The sequence below is a fragment of the Ictalurus punctatus genome, chromosome 19, assembly GCF_001660625.3.
Source record: "Ictalurus punctatus breed USDA103 chromosome 19, Coco_2.0, whole genome shotgun sequence".
In the NCBI taxonomy this organism is placed as follows: Eukaryota; Metazoa; Chordata; class Actinopteri; order Siluriformes; family Ictaluridae; genus Ictalurus; species Ictalurus punctatus.
In genome coordinates, this window is record NC_030434.2 from 7,746,835 (window position 1) to 7,773,604 (window position 26,770).

Here is a 26,770-nt window from a genome sequence, read left to right on the forward strand (position 1 = left end):
GAAGTTACCAGCCTTTGTCTTTTCATTATTATGATGCTTGTTGGATATTCCGAAACTGTTCCCATTAAAATCTGTTTTCAGCTCTAAAAGGCATCCTAGAAAAACAGTGCCATCTACAGAGTGTATTTCAAATGAGCACTTTTAGCACTTATCATCTTACAGAATGGTATAGGAGTCAAGGAGCGAGCGCGCACGCGCGCACGCACACGACAGCATACGACAGCATGGATAAAACTCGTACAGTGTATTTTTCAGAAATCAGATTTTTTTTAATATATATATATATTAGAAGCATCAACGTAGAATATCAAACCGTTTCAAAAGCAGGATATCAAATCAGAACATGTCCGACTATAATTTTACATTTTCTAATAATACCTTTGATTTTCATTTATTTATGAACATAACACAAAAAAATTCAATCGTCATTCATTACACTGATAGAAAATGTAATCAGTCGTTTCTAACACAGCTGTTCAGCCTATGAACTCATTTGGTCAAAGTAACTTTTAACCCAAAGACAAACAGACATGATTTATTTGGCTTCTTCTCCTTGGTAAAAGCTCCAAAAGGCTTGAGCAACATTTGGATTACGCCCTTCATTGGAGCACTGAGTAAACCATTCTTGATGAAGAAGAAAACCCCAGAGTATATAGTTATAATCAAACAATCCCATCCCACCATCCCTGAATTTATTCTAGCCCTACAAAGTGTCCATTTTGTTGTTATGTGGTCACAGTCTGGGGTGTAACGGTATGAAAACCAAACAAACTGATGTCATGGCTTTCAAGACATCATAATATTTACTTACAACTTTATAGGAGCGGATGGCATTAAATAATTGTGTCACACGCTGTGATAGTAAATCGTTATGACACAACTCTGGACTGGCAGTACAAACTATTTGTTGACAGGTCTGCTCTCATCCTTCAGTAATGTATCAAAAATTGACTCATGTTCCTTGTTTTAAAACTCATAAATATGACACCCCACATCTGGAAACAACATTTTTGTGACATCATTAAAATATTAACACCATGACTAATTTCAGATTTCAGGTCCGCTTTGTATACTCTGTCAAGCGTCACACCCCCGTCATCTCAGCTTCTTACACCGTCCGGCTTGCATTGTAGATTAAGTGCATGAAGGCGTGAACGTTAGACTGCTTTTTAGTTGCTTGACGGCCATGTCAAGTGTCCTAATCTCACTGCAGTTCTTGCGTGCTGAGAACAGCTGGGCTTGTGTCCGTAGTTCCGTATGAATGGGGCTGGCTGACCACCGCAGGAGATTCGGAGGCATCTTCAGGGTACATAACCTTGGGAAGGTACACCTGCAAAAAAGACGAACGCATGGTTTACTACATGACTTGGCAAAAATAAACAAGGTTTATTGAAGAAAAGGGTAAAAGGGAAGTAAAAGGGAAATTCCATCTGTTATAGGACACTGAGAATAGCAGCATTGTTTCCTCATAACGCTTCTCATTTCACAGCAAAAAAGAGCAATGCGTGTGTGTGTGTGTGTGTGAGAGAGAGTATGGGTGTGTACGATCGGGAGATGGAGAGAGGGAGAAAGAGAGAGAACAGATAAACCAGCAGTGGACTCAATGAACTAAGTGGGAACTTACAGAGCCAGTGGAACTTTCTGAAGTTGCATCAGAGTCTTCATCTTTGTCCTTAACCTATTTAGTATGTGAGAACGTACACACACACACACACACACACACACACACACACACACACACACACACACACACACACACACACACACATACACACACATACACACACACACACACACACACACACACACACACAAATCAGGAACTGAAAATTGAAAACTGAAAAAAATCACTGTGTTTTGCTTGTTATAAATGAGAAAATGTAAAAATTAATTGAAAAAATATATATATATTTTTACTTTAGATGAGGCTCTGAACTACAGCTTCCCTTAACTGAAATATATTTCTTTTCTTTTTCTTTTTTGCATGTATCACAACAAAAGGTAAAAGGTATTCATTTTCAGTAACAGCTTTGTCCTGATCAGGATAAAGCACAGTGGATCCAGAGCCACTCCTGGGAACATGTGCCATTCATTATGTGAGGAAATAACAACGTTTAAGACATACAGTATTTAGACAGACTGACTGTTTTTTTTTTAGCACACAACTGGATCCTTACTCAATGTGATCTTAGCCTAGATTATGAGGAGGAAAAAAGAAAAAGTTTTCCTAGGCCTCCACTTATATTTTATATCGTAGTTCCAAGTAATCGTAATCAAACTATTCCTAAGAGAAAAGGATTGTTTAAAAAATGACTGATATGAAAGACACACTTTTCCTGTAGTGCTAGCATTTTACAGTTCATTTTTCCTGAGTAAACAAGGGAGTAAATATATGCACACACAAAATGATCTTACAACATAGTTATGAGGACTGAGGTACTTGAAGTGGCCAAAGCATGTGTGACTAATGCCAATGAAAATGGTCACACACAGAACCACCAACGTGAAGAGAGAAGTGGCAGCCATGAATCCTGAAAAACAAAAACACACATATAGGGAGTCAAAACAGTTACAGGTAAAATTGTCAGAAGTTATTACAATAAAATAATTGTTTGATGGATGGGTTTTACCTGTCCTCAACACAGAGAAGAAGAAGAGCCAGAACAGACAGATGATTGGAGCGGCAAGGGCTTGATTGACAGCTCCCAGGTGTACCTGTCGGTCGAGGCGAGCAGGCAGGTACGCAAAGTACAGATTGTGTTTGTCCACCAGGTACTTCAAGGTTATATACAGAAAACCTGCATATGTACACAGACACTGTATTTGTAAAACATGTCAAATTTGTTTGTATGGTGTGATGTAGGGAATAGGGCTGTAGTCAACACCACCAAGTCCAAGACAATTACAAGATCAGGACTAGCAGAGATCGAGTCAAGCCCGAGTCTCAAGAGGGTCGAGGCCAAGCCAAGATCGAGTCCAAATAAAAGTGAGACCGAGTCAAGTCCAAGACTGAAAACATCAAATCCTTTTCAAGGCCAAGCCTGTCCTTCAATTAGTTGGCTTCATTTGTGCATTTCGCCAATGATTAAGCTGTTTGTTGTCAAAATGCATGCATGCGAAAAGGCCAACACAAATATAATTTCTTATAAACTCTCCGTAAAGAGCAAGAATAAATTTAATGAGACCAATGCCCAAGTACAAGTTTAAGTCAATACACAATGCGCACACAGTCTCTCGCTCTAATATTATACACACGCATTTTATATATATATATATATATATATATATATATATATATATATATATATATATATATATATATTTTGTATATAGTGGCCATTTTGATAGTCATTACAGTAAGAGCACACTGAATGGGAATTTGCCATCTAGAATCTTTTATCTGAAATGTTGTGCCCATTCATTCTAAAAGGGGAGCGGTAAAAAATACAGGGACTGTGGGGCCGTGAGCAGGTAAGACTTTCGCTACGTGGCAGCAGAAAAATTTGAGCCGATTTCAACCTAAATTACAAGTGGCAGCCACGTAATACTGACCCATCGTGACTGTCTGGCCACAAATGATGGTCCGCAAACACAGTATCTACCGTACGTCATACATTCCTCCCAGAAACTGAAGCACAAAGAGGTATTTATTCAGGTTCTCTGTAATCCAGGACTTGTGTACGAATCTGCACTATTGTAACGATAAAAATAAAAGAAATGTCATCTGGCAGATGCTTATCCACACTGTCACTGCCCACTTTGAGTGAAAAGCAGGTAGAGGCTGAACTGCTATATTAACGGATTAAAATAACATGTCCACTGTTTAACTCACCCGCCTATATAGACAGGTAATGGAAATGTATATGGAACAGACTAGTATAGAGCATCTTCAGTGTCCTTTTACAACGAAACTTAATTGCAACTTCCTTACTAGATGCTATATGTTTGAAACTTTCAGGTTCATTGGTAAATCTTCTCAAGTTCAGTGTACCTTTAGCCCTTCTCATGAATAAAAACATACGCATGTATTACTTACTTATTAAACCATAATGCCATCTACAAATGATTATGCCCCATTACCTGAGTGTAAACTGCCTGTGATTGAATAAATCATGAGTCATCAACATCTATACATGACTTATGCATGCATTGTAAGTAAGACCTAACAAAAAATTGTTTTGGACCATAATATGGGTGCTGCGAAATGAATTCTAATGGTTCAGGCCAAAAGTAAATTTATAATCGTTCTACATCTGTTTACTAGTGCACTCCTACAGCTGCCCTTGATTATCCTTACAACTGGTTTGATTATTACAATTACAGATGCAATATCCCTGTAATTATGGACTATTATTTTTCCAAACATGGTTAAAGCTGTGCACATCCAAAGGGCTATTGCAGTTTTTGTCCATATAAGCACAGGTCTAACTACATGCAAAAGGATGGGTTGAAGAGGAAGATAAATGGGAGAGTATTTCATTAGAATTGTCTGAGTCAACCTTATTACTCATCACACAGCGCTCATATTTGTTATGCAAAGAGCGCACTTCTCTTACCGAATGGTGCTATAACGGGACAGGTGATGCTGTAGGCCATGATGACTGTGAAGACACACAGAGTCCATCCATACATTGCCCCATATTCAAACTGGTATGCCTGATTCTTCACAGAACAAACAGAGATGATGTTTGTCACCAAAGGTGCAGTATATAATACAGTAAACACTTGCAATAAACATCATACATTGATATATTAGGATCAGCAGATGGAGAATATCTCAAAGCTATTCGCTAAGTAACATAAGTCAGGAGTCATACATTTACCTGTTTAACATATTTCCTCTCTGCAGCAGAACGTGCAAGAGCCATGCGCACAGTGTAGAGCAGTAAACTCGGCAGTCTGAGCAGCTCCATCCCGGAACCTACCAACGCAGCAGTGATCACGTAATTCACAAAGAACGCGCCCTGATCTGGCAAAAACACACACCTGTGGCAAAAATGAAGAATCATCAATTATTGTTATGTGTCACACTTTATAACAACATCAATAAAATAATATAAAGGTGTTGTCGTGTAAAGGTAACGATGTAAATACCAGAGAACACCAAGCTTAACTTACTCAAATCTCAGCTTCCGCTCTGACTGAGAATCAAAGAGCCATCGGAAAAACACATCTAAACTGTGAGTGGAAAGGAACAATATGCAATAATGTAATGTAATAATATTGTTAAATTAATAAATAAATATACAAATACAGTGGGGGAAATATGTATTGAACGTGGCAATATTTTTTTCCGTAAATGTATTTCCTATATATATATATATATATATATATATATATATATATATATATATAAAATGAGGCTATTCACATGAAATTTTCACCAGACTTCAGTATTAACTCAAGAAATCCGGAAATATAAAGAATTCACAACATTAAAGTCCATAAATTAAGTTATGTGTAATAAAGAGGAATGACACAGGAAAAAAGTACTGAACACACTAACTGAAATTTATTTAATACTTCGAGAAGACGCCTTTGTTTGTAATGACAACTTATATATATATATATATATATAAAAAATTTAACTGAATATTTATGTTAGAATATTTACAGTTACGGTGTTGAAACACCCACATATTATTTAATTTGATTACTAATGAGAAGGAGGGAAGAAAAGGAAATAGAAGCGAATGTAACTAAACAGAATGAAATACAACTGAATGCTCATTGGAATGTAATGTAACAAAATATTATTGTATGTTATCGTAATGTAATAGAATAGAATAGAATGTTCGTTGCAATATAATACAATAGTGTGTTCAATGTAATTTAATGAACACAACAATTTATTTAGAACAGAATAGAATGCTAACTGTGAAGTAAAGCAATAGAATAGAATAGAATGATGTATGTAATAGGTGTAACAGAACTGATATAGAAGATAAAGTCTAACCTGGTGAGGCCCATCGATGGCAGGATGAGTACCATAAAGAGCAGGAAGATGTAAAGCTTGTACATCATACTCATATTCTCACTCGACCTAGGCACAAAGTCTTCCAATTAATTTCTGTATGTCTAAGAGTGAGTTTGTGTGTGTGTGTGTGTGTGTGTGTGTGTGTGTGTGTGTGTGTGTGTGTGTGTGTGTGTGTGTGCGCGTCTATACCTTGTCCAGTGGGCCTCCAGCAGTGTAGAATAGTAGACTATAGTGGGCAATAGTGCAGAGAAGGACCACAGGAGCAGAGTTGGGAAGAACTGACTGATGATAGCACTCTGGTGGATCAGATACACAACAGGAAATATAAGTAACAGAAGGAACCATCAACAGTGTAAGAACACATTTGTAGCACACAGTATGTGCTGTTTGTGCAGATGTGAGCTACAGTGCAATTGTGCAGTCACACACATTTAGGTAGTGGATGGGTTTTGTGACATTGAACTTGTCAATAGTAGAGATGATAATCGATGGAGTGGTGAGGAAGAAGAGCAGAATGAAGAGTAAGATGTTCAGCATTAGATATCGAGACCACCAATACCAGCTCTGCATCGACAGGTTCTCCCTGAGAGAGAAAATGACATTAGGAAGATAGAAGATATTACAGAAAAGTCATCAAAAGAAACAACTCAAGTACAACATTGTATAAGAAATGCAGTTAATAATTATTATACCAATAGATGTTATTTGGATGGGTTGCATAGCTCACTCTCCACTTTTTTACTTTCAGCTGTTCACTAGTGGATGAAGGCTGAGGCTCCCTATGACAGCCACATGTTATTTTTCTCACTCTTGCCATTTCCTGAGACCCAGTTCCACATTCAAGAGCATTGAAATCTTTTAGAATGCTGAGAGAGGACGAGAGAGAGAGAGAGAGAGAGAGAGAGAGAGAGTGAGAGGGGACGGCACACATATCGTAATCAGAAATTCCTTCTGAGAGATCTCACGGCTCATAAATATTTTAATACACTAATAAACGCAGACTGTTGTCAGAATAATTGCTAAAAAAAAACAAACCAATAATGTGGTGTGGTCAGAAAACGCATGATGCGGTCTCTATGATCTTTTCTCGTTAATTATGTTTCATTCTTGAGACTGCCCGCAAAAATAATATACTTCTGTCAACCATATTTAAGCACTTGTAGATTTTACAGCACCAATTAGTTCATCACAATTCAAAAATGTTTAAAGGACTCAGAGGACAAAATTCAGAAAGAAACACAATGTACTTTCGTCAGATGTTTTTAAGCATTGCTGGGTTTTCTAAATGCCAATCTTGTTATGACCAACTGCAAAAATCACTGTGTATCAGGACAATAGACATATCACACAGTGCACACTCGGTATGAGGAATAAACACTGGTTTATAAGCACCATATTTGATGTATAAAAAATAAATTGTGAGTACTGATGTGGTAGCATGTTCTAGGGCCATTGTTTAAAAAATGTAAACAAAACAAGATTTTGAGAATAAAGTCAGAATATTTCAAGGATAAAAGTCCTAGTATATTGAGAGCAAAAAAGTCAGAATATCTTACATTATGAGAAACAAATTGAGTATTACTGAAATATCATATTAATCAAAGTTGTATTAAAAAAGTCACTATATTTCAAGAATAAAGTCATAACAATACTATGGCAAAATTGTATCAGAGCATAATTGTGTTAAAATGATGAGTGATGAATGTTAAAATGAACACAGTATTTTTAGAAGAAAGAAGAAGTATATTTAGAAGAAAGAACCATGAGTATACTAACAATCAATGGCAACATCTGCGATGTAACAGCTGTAACTCTGGTGCACTTAGTACAGCAATCGAGCATACAATGCGTTATGGCATATGGACTTGCCATAAGGCTTAGATTGATCATCTACATGCCATAATGCACTGGGGACCCTATGCCGAATGCGCCGGAGTTCCATTCCTTCAAGATCGATAAATTTGATTCTCAATGGCTCCTGTGCAACTATATACCCTCTTGAATGGCATCCCTTTCACTGCCTATGATTTCTCCATCAACCAAAGAGACAATAACTTCACCAAACTCTCACCGTCCCTCATTTTAACACACAAACTTTGCCCTGATGTGTAGAATGAATTTATTATGATTGATATGTGTAAAAAAAAAATAAATTAAACAGTGGCCCTAAAACAATTTGGTATGTTTCCCTTTGAAGGACATTGTGTAGAAATTTACACAACTGAGAGCAATTTTTACAAAAACAGCCTTCATTTGCTCACTGCACCAATAAACACTGTTAAATGAATACTTACTAAGCTGCCATGGATTCAGTCTGGAGCGTGACAAAAGCCATTCCCAGTGGACGCTGCATGTTACTGTCTTTTTGCCTTCTCAGTTCTTCTTCAATTTGAGCCAACTGAGAACTGTAGTATTCTATAGCATCAATCTGTACATGCACGCACACACAAACACGCATCCACTTATTAATATTTTGAGTCACAGCTCTTTGTAAGGAACATTAGTGTTTTCAATGGTGCCATACATTGTATAAAGGTTTGTATTGTACACCTATGTTACAGAATTCCAAGACATTATGAAATAAGAACATAAACATTATGTATTATAATATAGAATATTAAGCAGCAGCTTTTCTCTGGATTCTGGCTTGGCCCCTCATATTGCATATGATTTTCCCATTTGGTCCAGTGAAGTTGCAATTTCATAATATACACTAATAGTTAAGTCCATGTTACCCCATTACACCCTAGGCATGTGCAGCAGCTGCAGAGATGCCCACAAGGCCGGGGGTTGATGAGTTCCTGCTGCCCTTGGGAGTCAAGGACCTTGCGGTAATACAGCAAGTTTTTCTCCGCTCTCTTCCTGTGTGAGATCATCCAAGAAAAAAAAATAAAAAATCAAATGAACTCTTCTGAAACATTTTGTTATCCTTGTGAGATGGAATATGAACAGTATACCGGTTTAATCAGGCTAATAATTTTAGACTGTAATGCAATGCATAACCATTCCAGCACATTACTGAACTGAGGCCAGGGAATCATATTCATTTTTTATCCCACCTAAGTGAGTGCATGCAAGGGTCGTTTTTAAAAAAGAAAAGAAAAACGGTGACGGTTACTGATGTGAAAAGTCAACGAGATAAGGATGTGAGAAAACACATATTTCCTCGTTGCTTGTGTGGAAAATAACAGAAAAAATATATCAAAATAGATCTTGAGTTTCATCGTTGCAGCAAAACAATGATAAATTAAAAAAAAGAGAAGATATTCTAGAGTTTTCCTTACTTTTCAGTTGTGAGGTGTATCAGCTTAGCCACATCGTAGCATAAACGAACATCCTTCACCTCGCAGGTTGGGTATGCCTCTCTGCATGTACAAGAGAACAAAAGGGGGAAAGAAAGATTTAATGATAACACGAACATTCTTCTGATTACCTGGCTTTTTAGAGAGAGAGAAAAAAAGACTGGACATGTATTTGGTACTATATTGTGCTATGTACGTACTATTACCACCACTACTACTACTACCACTACTACCACCACTACTACTACTACTACTACTACTACTACTACTACTAATAATAATAATAATAATAATAATAGTACCACTACTACTACTACTACTACTACTAATAATAATAATAATAATAATAACACTACTACTAATAATAATAATAGTAATAATAATAATAATAATAATACCACTACTACTACTACTACTACTACTACTACTAATAATAATAATAATAATAATAATAATAATAATAATAATAATAATACCACTACTACTACTACTACTACTACTACTAATAATAATAATAATAATAATAATAATAATAATAATAAAAATAACAACAACAATAATGAAGGTGTAATGTAAATTAAAATCACAGGTCAAACATTTTGAAGCTTTTATAAGCCTCATGGTATTTACATTTACAGCATCATCCAAAGCGACTTACATTTATCCAAATATATCACATTTATATATAATAATAATAATAATAATAATAATAATAATAATAATAATACCACCACCACTACTACTACTACTACTACTACTACTACAACTACTACTAATAATAATAATAATACCACCACTACTACTACTACCACTACTACTACTACTACTACTAATAATAATAATAATAATAATAATAATAACACTACTACTACTACTACTAATAATAATAGTAATAATAATAATAATAATAATAATAATAATAATAATAATACCACTACTACTACTACTACTACTACTACTAATAATAATAATAATAATAATAATAATAATAATAATAATACCACTACTACTACTACTACTACTACTACTACTACTACTAATAATAATAATAATAATAATAATAATAAAAATAACAACAACAATAATGAAGGTGTAATGTAAATTAAAATCACAGGTCAAACATTTTGAAGCTTTTATAAGCCTCATGGTATTTACATTTACAGCATCATCCAAAGCGACTTACATTTATCCAAATATATCACATTTATATATAATAATAATAATAATAATAATAATAATAATAATAATAATAATACCACCACCACTACTACTACTACTACTACTACTACAACTACTACTACTAATAATAATAATACCACCACTACTACTACTACCACTACTACTACTACTACTAATAATAATAATAATAATAACACTACTACTACTACTACTAATAATAATAGTAATAATAATAATAATAATAATAATAATAATAATAATACCACTACTACTACTACTACTACTACTACTAATAATAATAATAATAATAATAATAATAATAATAATAATAATACAACTACTACTACTACTACTACTACTACTACTACTACTAATAATAATAATAATAATAATAATAATAATAAAAATAACAACAACAATAATGAAGGTGTAATGTAAATTAAAATCACAGGTCAAACATTTTGAAGCTTTTATAAGCCTCATGGTATTTACATTTACAGCATCATCCAAAGCGACTTACATTTATCCAAATATATCACATTTATATATAATAATAATAATAATAATAATAATAATAATAATAATAATAATAATAATAATACCACCACCACTACTACTACTACTACTACTACTACAACTACTACTAATAATAATAATAATACCACCACTACTACTACTACCACTACTACTACTACTACTAATAATAATAATAATAATAATAATAATAACACTACTACTACTACTAATAATAATAATAATAGTAATAGTAATAATAATAGTAATAATAATAATAATACTAATAATACCACTACTACTACTAATAATAATAATAATAATAATAATAATAATAATAATAATAATAATAATAAAAATAACAACAACAATAATGAAGGTGTAATGTAAATTAAAATCACAGGTCAAACATTTTGAAGCTTTTATAAGCCTCATGGTATTTACATTTACAGCATCATCCAAAGCGACTTACATTTATCCAAATATATCACATTTATATATATAATAATAATAATAATAATAATAATATATATAATATATATAATATATATAATATATTACATTTACCCAAAGCAACCTACATTATCCAAAGTGATTTACATTTATTTTATACAACTGAGCAGTCATGGTTTAAGGGCCTTGCCCAAGGGCACAGCAGCAGCAGCTTAGCGGTGCTGGAATTTGAACTCACAACCTTCCAATCAGAAGTCCAATGTCTTAACCGCTGAGCTATCAATGCATATTGATTGCCATTACTTGAAATGACTGGTGGAAATGAAGCAGCCCTCGAGATAAAGAACTATTCACTGGCACATGCTGAGAAGTTTTTGCACTTACGTAAAATGAACCCTTAAACTGTCTTCAGTGGTGGTGGGAGGGATGGAGCATACAAACAGCGTTGTTCTAGCCTGGATGAAAAAAGCAGAACTAAAATGTTAAATAATCCATGTTTTTGTGTGTGTGTGTGTGTGTGTGTGTGTCTGTGTGTGTCCGTGTGTGTGTGTGTGCGTCTGTGTGTGTGTGTGTGTGTGTGCGCACACTCAACTCACTGTCTCTCTTCTGGTGCCTTTCATCAGGGAGGTGTGATGTCTCAGCAGTACCACCGTGAGGATGAGGTATAGAACTGCAAACACTGTGTGCAACCATAGCAGTTTATCCCTGAAAAGCAAGAACACAGAGACTTCAGTTTTCACTAAATGGATATACATGGATACAATAATTCTATTAAAGTCAAGCCATTAGATTTCCCTCTGTAATGCTCCAATCTGCTGCATCAATGCAAATTTAAAACAGCACATTATGCGTAGCTTTCAGAAGACTATTTACACAACTGGAGACAAGTCTATGAATTTTGATTTTAGATGATAAGACCATGACTTCTTTTGGAGATGCATCACTATTCAGAGTTTGGACTCTTTTTTTGGATTTAAAAAACTCATATTGTACCACTTTTAATTTGAAATCATTGTAATTGACTGAATAAATTAAAACATAGAGGGATTAACCTCTGACTACGAGCATTCATCTGAAAATGGCTAACAAGGACCACAGTGTTTGATGGTTGATTGCATATCATTCACAGACATCACAACATAGCATGCACTGTTCATGGTGATGCGTCCCTATCCCGGGAACATCATCATGGCTTCTTATCATGTTTTACTCCCTTTAGAGAGACCGAACTAGCTTCATTAATCTCTTCAGCAAAATCGTCAACTTGTATACTAGATCCTGTCACTACATGTTTCTTTAAACACATTATTCTGGGAGTAATCCAACCCCTTCTAAAAAAAAAAATCAATTCTTCCCTTAGCACTGGCTATGTTCCTAAATCATTTAAACTAGCAATTATCAAACCCCTGATTAAAAAACCTGACCTCAACTAATATCTCCAAGATATTAGAAATGGTTGTAGCACAGCAGTTATGCTCATACTTGCATAGGAACAACATTCATGAAATGTATCAGTCAGGATTTAGATGTCATCATAACACAGAGACAGCGCTAGTTAAAGTAGTAAACGACCTACTACTGGCCTCTGATCAGGGTTGTGTCTCCTTGCTTGTGTTACTCAACCTTAGTGCAGCTTTTGATACTATAGACCACACTATTCTCCTTGATAGACTAGAAAATGTTGTTGGCATTAAGGGAACAGTCCTCCCCTGGCTCAGGTCTTATTTGACCGATCGTTATCAGTTCGTAGATATAAATGGAGACTTCTCCATGCATACCGAGGTTAAATTTGGTGTTCCACAAGGTTCTGTTTTAGGCCCACTGCTCTTTACTTTATATATGCTACCTCTAGGTCAAATTATTCATAAACATGGAATTGGCTTCAACTGTTATGCTGATGATACACAGTTGTATGTTTCAGCGAAACCAGAGGACAGACAGCAGCTTAGTAAAGTTGAGGAATGTGTAAAGGACATTAGACGTCGGATGCTTATTAACTTCCTTTTACTTAATTCTAACAAGACAAGAGTACTTGTACTGGGACCACGTGCAGCGATAAGTAAACTTTCTGATTGCATATTAACGCTGGAAAGACTTTCCGCTTCGTCATGTGCAGCTGTAAAAGACCTTGGAGTGATTATTGACTCCAGTCTATCATTTGATGCTCATGTAGATAATATTACTAAGAAAGCCTTCTTTCATCTCAGAAATATTTCTAAGAGTATATTTCTTATGTCACTGCATGATGCAGAAATATTAGTTCATGCTTTCGTCACCTCTAGACTAGATTACTGTAATGTCTTTCTGCCTGGATGTTCCAGTAGGAGCATAAACAAACTCCAGTTAGTGCAGAATGCAGCTGCTAGAGTCCTCACTAGAACCAGAAAGTATGACCACATCACCCTGATCTTATCCACACTGCATTGGCTCCCAGTGAAATCTCGCATTGATTATAAAATACTACTATTGACCTATAAAGAACTAAACGGTCTCGCCACAGTACCTAAGCGAACTTTTGGTCTTTATGAACTGCCATGCCTACTTAGATCAAAAGGTGCAGGCTATTTGTTGGTCCCACGAATAGCGAAGGCTACAGCAGAGGGAAGAGCTTTCTCTTACAGCTGAGAGAGTTATGGAACAGCCTTCCAATTAGTGTTCGGGACTCAGACACAGGCTCAGTGTTTAAATCTAGGCTTAAAACGTATTTGTTTACTCAAGCCTACCATGACTAGACTTTCTGTTACACAAACTTTACAGTCTTATCCATCATGGATAATCTATACCTCTCTTTACCTCCCTCTGCCTTTCTAGTTCTGTTGAGCCACACATGATTTTATGGAGATGCCAGTGATCCTGACCCTTTCTGTTCTCCGGACCTGCCTGATCCATCCTAATACCCTACCTCTGGATGGAGCTCTCATCAACTGGAAGCAACAGACTGGAGATTGCTGAGGATGGTACCGCTTAAAGTACCATGGAAATGGTTTTGGACCTCAATTCCACATGGACATTCTCGCTGTGGTGCTGGGACTACGGTTGCTACGATGGCCTTGAGACTGCAATTACCACATGCAGTTTTACACTCAGCTCTCCTTTAGTGAACAGTGGACTAGTTCAACAAAGACCTCATGTTAAAACCATAATGAACTGTCCTTTACTTTCACACTGTCCGTCGTTACCCAGATGAGGACGGGTTTCCTTCTGAGTCGGGTTCCTCTCAAGGTTTCTTCCTCTTAACATCTTAGGGAGTTTTTCCTCACCACCGTCACCGAATCGAATTGAATTCTTGCTTTAAAAATAGCTCTCAGGGAAGTGCATTTTGTGTCTGTGATCTATTGCATGATATGGCAGGTATCTAGGCAGGTCACTTCTAACAGCATTACCATCATCAATGAACAAAGGTAGTTTGCAGTTACAGCCATACATTGCTGAGCCTCAACAATACATTCGACTAATGGTCGTAACTTGTCATTTCTGCCCTCCGACTAGGAAGAACGAAAGAAACGCCCCCCTCCGGAACTCGGGACGGTCTCAACTCTGAGCTCAGAAAGTTCAACATGGCTGCTCACAGCATGAACAGTAAACAAAGTAGCACTTCTTACCTTTAAAAGAGTTACGCTGTATATAGCTTTAAATCAACAAAACGGACATATTAGGACAATGTTATAACACTGATTACACCTGACTCATAATCACAGTTCCGCCTTCCCGCTAGGTTGAATGCAACATTCATTTGTTCCACTTTTGTTCTTAAACTGTTGGGTGCTGAGTGAAACTAGTCATAGCAGGTTGTGGAACTGTTCTGCTCTTCATATGTAATTTATAAATGGTTTAGCAAGGGTTTATGTTGGGCCTTCACATGTGTATTTAATACCTTAAAGAAACATGTTTTAATGCTGTTCACCTTGAGATAAGTGCATATAATGAGAATTTAATATCAAAATTGCCATAAATATGGAATTAAGAGCTATTCAGAAGTGATTCTATTCAAAAGTAGTTACTCTGAGAACATTTTGCGGGTGAACACACGAGGAAGTAAGAATAATACACTTCCTACTAATTTTAGAATAGTGAAACTCCAAACATGATTTATTCATTTGTCTTCAGGAAGCGCTTTACCATGGTGTCATGGAATACACCCTGGATCAAACGCCAGTCCATTGCAGGTTCCCCTGCTAACACAGTCACACCTAGGGGCAACTCAGCATAACCAATCCACCTACCAATATATTGTGTGGACAGTGGAATGAAACCAGAAGACCCAGAGGAACGCGCTGAAACACAAATTTCTACAACTCCACACAAACAGGAAGCTGAGCTCAGAATAAAACCGCAGCCCTGGAGGTGTGAGTTTGCAAAGCCTCCACAAATATTTACATCATAAAAACCTACATCATTTCCGAATTACTAATTAAAAGCGGTATGAAGAATGTTTTTTACACTTTAAGAAACATAATTGCACACAGTAAGGTCTCTTGCTCAAACACACACACACATATACGCAAGCCTACTTACCCATTCTCAAGATTTACAATGGTTGTTCTGCCAAAATTATACGGATCTTGCCCTGTAACAGAACAGATTTCAGTTATGTGTTCACAGTCTAACAGTTCTCACACACACACACACACACACACACACACACACACACACACACATCACCATATTTGCAGATATTTCTCCTTTTTGCTATTATTTTTTATTTATCATTCTGCACATCTCATACATTTCTATATAAGGAATAAACTGCTTCTTATGAACTCAATAAAGGAAAAGGAAATATAGTTGCAGCGTGGAGATCTCTGCAGATTACCTAACCACTTACATCCACTTACTTACATCACACGCGAGAAACTCTTCACACATCTATTCAACTATGTGTGATGCTGAATCTTGTATGAGTACTTGCTCTCAAAAACGTACCAAATGTACAAACGCGAGTATTACACACCTAGCAGGTTTCCAGACAGATTGACTGGGAGGATGACAGAAACAGACAGCACACAGACGATGAGCAGGAGAAAAATAAGATGACGCTGAAATGACAGATAGTGCACAGCATCCACCCCGCACCTCTCTTTCACCACTGTTTCACTGCATACACACACACACACACACACACACACACACACACACACACACACACATAAATATTCATCCAAAGTTCCCCAACCAGGTTGAATATACATCATATGTAAATGACACTGGATGTATGACTCGCTGATGGCATGAAAGCACACATGAAGGAACTTTCGGCTTGTGTGTTATGTTCCAGTTTGTGTGTTTAGACCAAAAAAAAAACAAAACAAAAAAAAACAACTCACTCCATTGTGATGATGAAGGTCATCCAAGAGCATAATCCCTATGAGAAAGTAATATGACATCACACAGAATCTATATAATAAGGATAATGATGATCATGAGAGAGAGAGAGAGAGAGAGAGAGAGAGAGAGAGAGAGAGAGAGAGAGAGAGAGAAAGAGAAATAGATAGATAGATAGATACCCAAACTCACCCTCTCATGGTCACTCTCCTCATTGGACATGAATGATGTCATCCTTCCATAACGACGTTTAGAAATCTCATTAAACCTGCAATTGCCAAGGGTCATTACTTTGATTTATTTGAAGCAGCATAAAAGCAAATTATATGCACCATTAAACCTTATTTAGTTGCCACTGATGTGACATGACTGTTCTAATGAATTCTATATGCAAATTTTATATATATATATATATATATATATATATATATATATATATATATATATATATATATATAGATAGATAGATAGATAGATAGATAGATTGATAGATAGATAGATACGGCAAATGTGTGTCAATCTTAATCAGCTCTTAAAAGATCTCAGAAACTAAATGACTAAACTCACTAAATGTCCAGACTCAAAATTATACACAGTTTTGTATATACAGTGCCATAATTTTGCATATTTGTCACACTAAATGGCTTCAGATCCTCATACAAAATGTAACATAAGACAAGATGAACATGAGGAAACACGATCATTTCATTTAATGAAGGAAAATTATGCAACATCTATAACATCCTTGTGAAAAAGTAACTGCCGCCCCTAAAAATAATAACTGGTTGTGCCATCCTTATCAGCAACAACTGCAACCAAAAGCTTCTAATAAGCATCTAATCTGCAGGTCAGACTTTCAGATCATTGTAGAGGAATTGTGGCCCACTCTTCTTTGCAGGATTACTTTAATTAAGCCAGACTGGAGGGCTTTTGAGCATGAACCACCCTTTTAAGGTCCTGCCATAGCATCTGAATGAGGTTCAAGTCAGGCTTTTGTGTAGGCCACTCCAAAACCTTAAATTTTGCTTCCTTTGAACCATTCAGAGGTGGACTTGCTCTTATGCTTTGGATCATTGTCTTGCTGCATAACACAACTGCACTTAATCACAGACTGATGATTGAACATTCTTCTTCAGGATTTTCTGGTAGAGAGCAGAATTCCTGCTTCAGTCAATTATGCCAACTCATCCAGTACCAATTTTGGTATTGCTGGAGTCCCAGAGCATTACAAGTGGCTTTGTAACCCTTTCCAGACTGATATAATTCAGTAACATTCTTCTTAATCTCTTCTAGAATTTCTTTTATGTGCTGCATGTTGAGACCTTTTAGCCTACTTCCAATTGCTGGAAAGATTCTATTTAAGTGGTGTTAGGATTCAACAGGACTGGCAGTAATCAAACCTGGGTGTCTCTAGTCTAATTGAACCCAATTATCAATGAAATTTGGTTAACTGGGTGATTGAGTAACTAAGGGTTACTCTAACTAACTAACTAAAGTGACACAGTTCATGTTGGATAACTTCAATAAATTTTAATAAAATACAATAAAATAACTTTCAATAAATAAAGTGGTCATATAAAACTGTGTTTTCCATTTACTCAGGTTGTCTTAGTCTTATATTAGATGTTGCTCGAAGATCTGAAACTATTAAGCACGACAAATATGCAAAAATGTAATAAATCAAGGAGGGGACAAATACTTTTTTTGTGGCACTATATAAAGTCATGATATTTACACAGTGTTATTACACACCCTTCAGCCTCCGCTACTAGTGCAATTCTCCCATAGTCCCAGAGTTTCTTCCTGATACAAGAGAAGACCAGCAGCAGCACCTGTGGAAATGCAGAATTAAGAGCCATCAGACAAATATTCTAACTTTGCAAAGAATATATAATAATAATAATAAAAATAATAATGCCCTTGTGGTTCTTAAATACACAACCCTTGAATACACAAACTCTTAAATACACAACCCTTATGTACAATGGTCATAAACTCTGATAAGTTATAGCAGTGCTATACTGTAAGTTCCTGGCCAAGACATTGTTACAATGTCACCAAGTTGTATGTTTAAATGGGCTGTTTACTTTTATTCAGGCCACAAGTTCAAGTTCAGAGACCGGGTTGGTCTCTCATTTACGCTTTCGAGTTTGGATTAAATAAATTGTGTTGTTTAGTGGAACTCACAGTCAAACCTCGCAAAAGTCCCTGAGCCACCAGCCTCAAAACAAAGCATGAATCGTCCACCAACATATTTTACAGCGAGGTATCGTGTGTTTTCCGTGTATGCAATCTTCTTTTTTTCATCAAACATGTAAATGCTGTTCATGGTCAAACGGTTTGGTCTCATCTAACCACAGCACGTGATTCAAGTTGCACTTTCAATACCACACATTGAAATTCAGAAATGATGTGTATATTGATGTATTTTGTAGACTGTCCCCGGGAATGGATTCTATTTCGTAATTTTGTCCTGTTGTGTTGGAGGCGGTGTCTGAGACGCGATTTTGAAACACTGAACATTAAAATGTGTCATTCTTAAATTATGATCTCTGGACTACTCTTTTATTTCCTCACCTGACTGAGTGGGAAGACAGTATGCTTATGTGTCCAACACTATGTCTATTGTCTGTCGAAAACTTTTTCATTACTGCTCTGGTTGTGTTTAATTGTGTTCAACCATCTGTATCTTTTGCAGTGAAACTTCTTTGGCATTCTTTCCCACGGTGATGGATGACAAAGAGACTTTACGTCTGTGCAACATCATATTTATATCCAAGGGAACTAAGAACAAATGCAAAATACTAATTTTTATATATATATATATATATATATATATATATATATATATATATATATATATATATATATATATATTTTTTTTTTTTTTTAAATGATGACCATTTTTGGCATTTATTTAAAAGCATAAACATTTTTGAACTTATTCATGCGAGTAAATGGGGGTGCAAAATGTCCACCACATACTGTATATTCTTAATTCAAAACAGTGTTGTTTTTAAAAAGTAGCAGCGTTTGTTAGAACACTGGTAAATATCCGCACCTTTTATTTGAATGAATTACTGTCTGTATTGTTCTTTTCATGCAATCATTTCTGTGAAATTTTCCAAAGGGTGCCAATAATTCTGGAGGACATTGTACAAAGCATGGTATGAAACTGGTATAAGTAAGCCAGCCATAAACAGTAAATACTTTCAGTACAGGCCTGTAGTGTTTTTACCACAAGGGAATCTGTTTGACACCGACTTTAGGATGCCGATACGTGTGAACGATGCGGAATTTGTGAAATGGAAAACATTATGATGTGAATTTATTATGAACGTGACACCAATTTCTAGAATTGCTAGCTCTACGAGACTTGTGTCTGACACCCCTGGATTAAACTGAGACGGCATGCTTTGAAATACAACTCCAGTAGGGGATGATCACAACGAACTTATATTTACCTCAGGGATTATTTTCATTCTCTTTCTCCTGCACACTTTCAATAGAGACACTAGAAACTTACGAGGAAGACGAGGAAGTCCAGCAGCAAAACAATAGGCACTCCGCCAAAGCTCACGCCCATCAGCACCGTGTTCTGGGTGGCACTGAAGCAGCTGTTGTCCGAGCGCATGGTGTGATTTTCCACCAGCGGCATGAAACGCTCCCACCCCGGTGAAGCCATAAGTACTCCTGAAAAGAAGGATGAAAAGATTGCTGTAAGATTGCTAGCACTAGATCAATGTTATGCACTAGGAATGCTATCGAAAACAATATATGGTATAATAACTCTACAATTCTACAACAATATCGCTTTTACAAGAGCACATACTATTTAATGACAAGTACTGAAATATTTCTTTAGGGAAACCAGCTGGGATATTTAGAGTGAAGGAGGAAAGAGCTATTCGGACACTTTTGTTTTTATTATTTAACATACTTCCAGTGCATAGAGCCCCTTCAAATTTACACACATTGATGTGTTTTGACTTTGTGCTCTATGTTCTCAAGGTTGCATTCTCTCTCTGTCTCTCTCTCTGCTATTAATCACAGTGACACTAGCAAATTATGAGCGTCTGTGAATCATGCATGCAGAAGTGGGTAGATAGCACTTTCCTCGAAGTGCGTTACACTGCCCCCTGACGCTGCATGAGCAGCAGTTTAAAAAGATGCGGTCGGCTGGTTTCACACGCGACAGTGGAAGCACGTGATAGCCTTCTCCCTGTTTGGGAGCGGTCATGTGATAGGGGAGCGCTGCTGGATAGGTGGCCATGACTAAATTGGGGAGGAAATAAGGGAAAAATCCACCCAAAATTTTTTTACAAATTGAAAAAATAACACATTTCCATTGGGTAGGAAGACTTCACGCAACAAGTAGCATTCATGTTTACGGTGAAGGAGCTTCCTAAAGGGACACATTATTAACAACCATAGTAAAGACCTTAAACATCCATGTCAGTACAATTCTTTCAATAATATACAAGTGGAAAGTTCACGGAACCATGTCATGGGAACAAATCGTCACCAGACCATTGCACCACCCAAGATTTCAAGTCACACTCTCAGACTAATAATAAGGAAGGTAAGAGAGAAGCCTGCAGTGACTGGAAAAAGAATGAGTTGCAGGAGGACCTGAAAGCAGCAGGAGAAACAGTTACACAGAGAACAGTAAGCAATGAACTACAACATAATAGACTCTTGCATCCCATGCAAAACTCCTTTGCTTAAAAACAAGCGCAGGGATGCACGACTAAAATTTTCACACAAACCGTGGACTCTTTTGGAACAAAAGACAAATCACAAATAGAACTCTTCGTTAACAATTCAGCTCGCAGTGCTTGGAGAAAGAATGCTTGCGCTCATGATCCCATGAACACCATACCCACAGTGAAGCACGGTGCTGGGAGCATCGTGTTATGGAGCTGCTTCTCTGCTAACGGTACTGAGGCATTACACGCCATCAAAGGAAACATGAATGAAGCAGGATATATTAGAGGAGAATTCAATCTCACTGGCCAAGAAAATGAACATGGGGAGAAGATGGACATTTCACCAAGACAACAACCCCAAACATGGACAAAATAACTCAGAATTAGTGTTTGTATGGCCTAAGTTCTAAGTTCTAAGATCTCCAGTAACCTTGGAGAATTGAAGATGATTTGTCAAGAGGAATGGGCCAAAATTGAACAATAATGCTGCAAAAACCTAATTATTTCTAACTTGTTAAATGACTCAAAGCTGTAACTGCAATCAGACACACAACAAACATGTCTTTTCATGCTTATGCATACATACTTTTTGTTCATATCTGTACGTACAAGATCATTGTGTGTGTAAATCTGAAGTGGATGTATGTATTTATCTACTACTTATTTAACTAAGTACCCCGTTCTCTACCAGTTGACATGCATACATTCCTTTCTGGCCCCCTGGTTCTTTTCAGAACATGGCTAGGATTATTCCTGAGGTCTTCCAGTGTCCTGGTGCTTCAGTGCAGTTTTTCATGCAACACTGACATACAAAGAAGCTTTCATAAAAAATTCCCATTAGGTGGAGAAGCAGCAAGCTGCTTTCTTATCATTAGGACTACTCAAGAAAATCAACTTCAATATATTAGGTTACTACATGATTTTTTTTATTTATTTTTTTAAATTGAAATCCTCTAATTCACTATGTAGTTGGAGCAGTCTAATCACTACAGGATTTTCATTAGCAATTAAAGACAAGTGCTTGTTTTAAAAGGGTCTGTTGTAGTGCTCTGCTCTACAAAAATCTGGCAACCTCAGGGTGTGAACTGCATGAACATCATTTCAATAGTCCTTATGCACCACCCAGGAAAACTAACAGCTCATTAGCACAAGTCTGATCATGAATCATATTTCCCACATAACTACTGACATTTCTTTTACACTTAAGTCTGAAAATGATTCTTACTGTAAACTACAATATAGCTGGGTGCCACTGGTAGAAAAAAGGGCTCTTTGTGATACGGAAACAAGATGTATGCACAGACTTGATTACATCAAAACACAATGATGTTGCATTAAGTCAGCCTGATGGCAATATAAAAAAAAAAAACATACACTTAGCAGTTGCTTAACAGTCAATGGTCTAGGTAGGTTTTCTCATGGCATCACTATACAGTCCATACAAGATTTTTTTTTTTTTTTTTGTGACTGTTGAAGAAAAATACCTCATTCAATTCAATGCACAATTTCACAGTGATGTTTGCTGGTAAAGGAGACCTTTTAGCTGTTCGACACACGTGAATCGTAGAGGGCTTTGGCTGAACGCGCATTGTGATGACGTCACATGACGTGTCTTGGCTCAAATCTGCAGCAAACCTGTGGGAATTTTGGGTCTGTGATCACAAAATCGCGAAATCCTGGAGGGACGGACTATAGGCACAGACCAATGATTGAATATACGAGTGGGAATCTTAGAACGGATTCGAGATTTAAACCAAAATGTGTCTGGGGCCCTCTATTGGCTGGCTGCAGTACAATTTTAAACCCCACCCATTCCCATATTATTGAACTCAAACATACATTTTAAGTCACATCGATACAAATTATTTTCGGGAAGAGTGTTCTGTCCAGTTCAGTTGACCTTGATATCTCTTCAAATACTTTTCCTTACAATGAATGAGATTTATAGGCGTTATTTGATTATAATTAAAAGGGCATGGTTGACGGGATGATTGACAGTTTTGGACATGACAGTCGAGTCTCATGAATGAGCACGCACTTTCCAACACAAATTCTGCAGCAAAGCCATGCCCTGTTGTGTTGTACACTGTTCTAACACACCCTCAGCCTGGAGTTCTTTGCCGTTTAGCCAGTCAACTCTTTCTAAACAAACTCCACCCATGGAACAAGCAGAGTGCATTTCTCTATTTCGATGGGTAACTTACTGCAGGTGTCTCTGTGATCCACTCATACAGTATATACAGTCATTGGCGTAGACATAGAACTAAACTGTCTGACCTTTACGCTGAACTGATTTTGAGTTTCTCAACTGTGATATTAGTGCTCTGAAAGCAGAAATTTGTCATCACACAGAAAAGTACTGGTATTGCTTTCTTTTCAGTCGTAAACTGTGGTTTCCTCCAACCTCACTCAAACACACGCCAGTGAGATGACAGGTGAATATAAATTCCTCTTACCTGTCTCCATCATGACCAGTATTACCAGGATAAGCTCTGGATCCACTACGATCATAACTCCACTTATACGGCGCGGTCCAAAAGTCTGAGCGCACTAGTGAAAACACTTCTATTTTTCATTCTTTTCTAATTTAATACAACAATTTTCACTACAAAGTATATTATTGACATCAACTTGAGTGAAAAGTGGAATCTTTGAAATATTCACATGAAATTCAGGATTTTTTTTTAGTATTTGGTACGTTCCCTTTTTGCATTGATGACAATGTGGACTCCACAAGTTTGTGTAAAACCATATGATCCATTTTAGATAAAATCCATCAGAGTGTCATCTGATCGTGTGCTTAGACATGAGGAAATCTGACCTTTTGTACAAAGTTAACATGGCGTGAACAATATATATATATAAATAATATATATATATATATATATATATATATATATATATATATATATATATATATATATATATATATATATATATATATATATAAATAATATATATATATATATATATATTCCGTTTAAAGTTGGAAATAAACCGAAGTTTTTAGAAATTTGAAATATTTAAAACAAAGCAAGTACATGTTCTCCAGTACATGACTCTACAAGACCTCTGAAGGTGTGCTGTGGTGTCTGGCACCAAGACGTTAGCAGCAGATCCTTTAAGTCCCGTAAGTTGCGAGGTGGGGCCTCCGTGGATCAGACTTGTTTTTCCAGCACATCCCACAGACACTCGATCGGATTGAGATCTGGGGAATTTGGAGGCCGAGTCAACACCTTGAACTCATTGGCATGTTCCTCAAACCGTTCCTGAACAGTTTTTGCAGTGTGGCAGGGCGCATCATCCTGCTGAAAGAGGCCACTGCTATTAGGGAATACCGTTACCATGAAGGGGTGTACTTACGTCTGCAACAATGTTTAGGTAGGTGGTACGTGTCAAAGGAACATACACATGAATGCCAGAACCCAAGTTTGTTTTCCCAGCAAAACATCGCCCAGAGCATCACACTTCCTCCACCAGCTTGTCTTCTTCCCATAATGCATCCTGGTGCCAAATCTTCCCCAGGTAAGTGTCACACACACACCTGGTCCTCCACAAGATGTAAAAGGGGGAAAAAAAGTGATTCATCAGACCACGCCACCTTCTTCCATTGCGCCATGGTCCAGTTCTGATGTTCATGTGCCCATTGTAGGTGATTTCGGGAGTGAACAGGGGTCAGCATGGGCACTCTGAACGGTCTGCAGCTACACTGTGTGTTCTGACACCTTTCTATCAGAGCCAGCATTGAATTTTTCAGCAATTTGTGCTACAGTAGCTCTTCTGTGTGGCTAACCTTCGCTCCCCATGCACATTAATGAGCCTTGGGTGCCCATAACCCTGTTGCCGGTTCACCGGTTATCCTTCCATGGATGGCTTTTGGTATGTACTAACCACTGCATACCAGGAACACCACACAAGACCTGCCGTTATGGAGGTTCCCTGACCCAGTGACCTAGCCATCACAATTTGTCCATTGTCAAAGTGGCTCAGATCCTTACGCTTGTCCAGTTTTCAACATCAACGACATCTGACTGTTGCTGCCTAATATATCCCACCCCTCCTGAACGTTTCGAGTTGTTGGGACACAGTTACGAAATGTCACGTCTCAAGGACAATTATCCCAACACAAGCAACCGCTCTTAATTAGTTCACATCAATCTATCTTCTGTGAGCTGGCAGGAGACACCACAAAAGGTTCAGAAACTCTGTGACGATGAAGTGTGTCAACCGAGATCATCTAATACCATAACGCAGTGTGAAATCATTCAATAATATAAAGTAGGGACACTTTAAATAGACAGTATAATGCAGAGACAGTGTATAACTTATACTATATTAACTATATAATTAAATTAAACTATATAATGGGTAGACAATGTGGAAAAACATACAGTATGTCATATGACAAAAAGAGACACATCTGTTTTTCATTTCCCTTCCATGTCTTTTCATCAGATCAGAGAAGCATTAGTATTCATTCTGTCTGTACTGTAAATATTGTTTAAACCTAAACAGCATTAAAAGATCTCCAAATATCAACCCATCTGTTAACAACTCCTAACAGCTGTTTGAGGAGCAACTGCATACAGAATGGCCGTTAATGAAGCACAACACTAATGCAGCAGGTGTATGGATCAAAACAATTTAAGGCAAAACCTGTCATTTTACCAGCTAGTCTTTTCATAATAAACAACCTTTGTGAACTGTACCGCTGTTATGGTCGTTCCTGAACACCAACACGAGCATACAAACACAGGAAACAAACCTCAACTTCTCAGCTCCTAACCCCGCACTGCACTTCTCACTGCACTCCGCTATCTTCTGTAAACTTCTTCGGCAACAACACACACCCGCGTCACCGCAGACATTTTACAGAGCCGCTTGCATTGTGAAAGACGTTTCACTTTAGAGCTGTTACGTTTCCCACCCGTATTCGTCAGACCCCGCCTCCTGCTTCAGGATTTGCTTAGAGGATTTCTGTACCTGCTCTTGGATTGGCTGCGGAGTGCCGTGGGAAGGGACTACCGACCAATCCTCGCGTAAGAGGCGGGTTCTTATGAATGCGGGTGGGTGAAAAAACGCACAACAGGAAGATTACTGGCCTTTTCCCGTCCAAGGTTTCAGAGCTTTTCCAGACGTGAAATATTAGTCACGAGTCCGTTACACACGCCCATCCGGCTTAACAGTGCTTTTCAGCGGTAAGGAAATGAAAAACTAAACAAAACTAGACAAAAATGTAAATTAAAATCACACCAGGAAGAGAAGATAAACAAAGAAAGCCAGTATAAACTTATGAACAGATGTATGCAAAATAA

General features: G+C 37.0%; 1 protein-coding gene across 4 annotated transcripts; it reads right to left on the bottom strand.

The window, feature by feature from the left end:
* Positions 1-276: 276 nt before the first annotated feature.
* tmem63a (transmembrane protein 63A) lies at positions 277-26,770 on the bottom strand. Of its 4 annotated transcripts, none has more exons than XM_047162216.2 (23): positions 26,439-26,770; positions 20,273-20,439; positions 18,499-18,578; positions 16,939-17,014; positions 16,749-16,786; positions 16,376-16,518; positions 15,940-15,991; positions 12,021-12,129; positions 11,809-11,879; positions 9,262-9,342; positions 8,713-8,839; positions 8,272-8,405; positions 6,670-6,843; positions 6,407-6,560; positions 6,167-6,273; positions 5,957-6,043; positions 5,119-5,178; positions 4,824-4,986; positions 4,557-4,662; positions 2,631-2,798; positions 2,416-2,531; positions 1,625-1,678; positions 277-1,330 (listed from the first exon to the last, which is right to left on the bottom strand). In XM_047162216.2, the coding sequence occupies exons 2-23, from the start codon at positions 20,429-20,431 to the stop codon at positions 1,205-1,207; spliced, it is 2,385 nt and encodes a 794-aa protein (XP_047018172.1). In that variant the 5' UTR covers positions 20,432-20,439; positions 26,439-26,770; the 3' UTR covers positions 277-1,204. The 4 variants fall into 4 exon arrangements, with proteins under 4 accessions (XP_047018172.1, XP_017350203.1, XP_017350205.1 ...); XM_017494714.3 differs by lacking the exon at positions 26,439-26,770 and adding an exon at positions 26,165-26,400; XM_017494716.3 differs by lacking the exon at positions 26,439-26,770 and adding an exon at positions 26,150-26,400.

Coding starts and splice junctions, on each gene's coding strand:
- tmem63a (XM_017494716.3), bottom strand. CDS start 26,201: ATGCTCGTGTTGGTGTTCAGGAACGACCATAACAGCGGTACAGTTCAC. Junction 20,440..26,149: donor CAGCGGTACAGTTCACAAAG/GTTGTTTATTAT, acceptor CCTTCTTTTCAG/GAGTACTTATGGCTTCACCG. Junction 8,840..9,261: donor ATACACCTCACAACTGAAAA/GTAAGGAAAACT, acceptor GATCTCACACAG/GAAGAGAGCGGAGAAAAACT.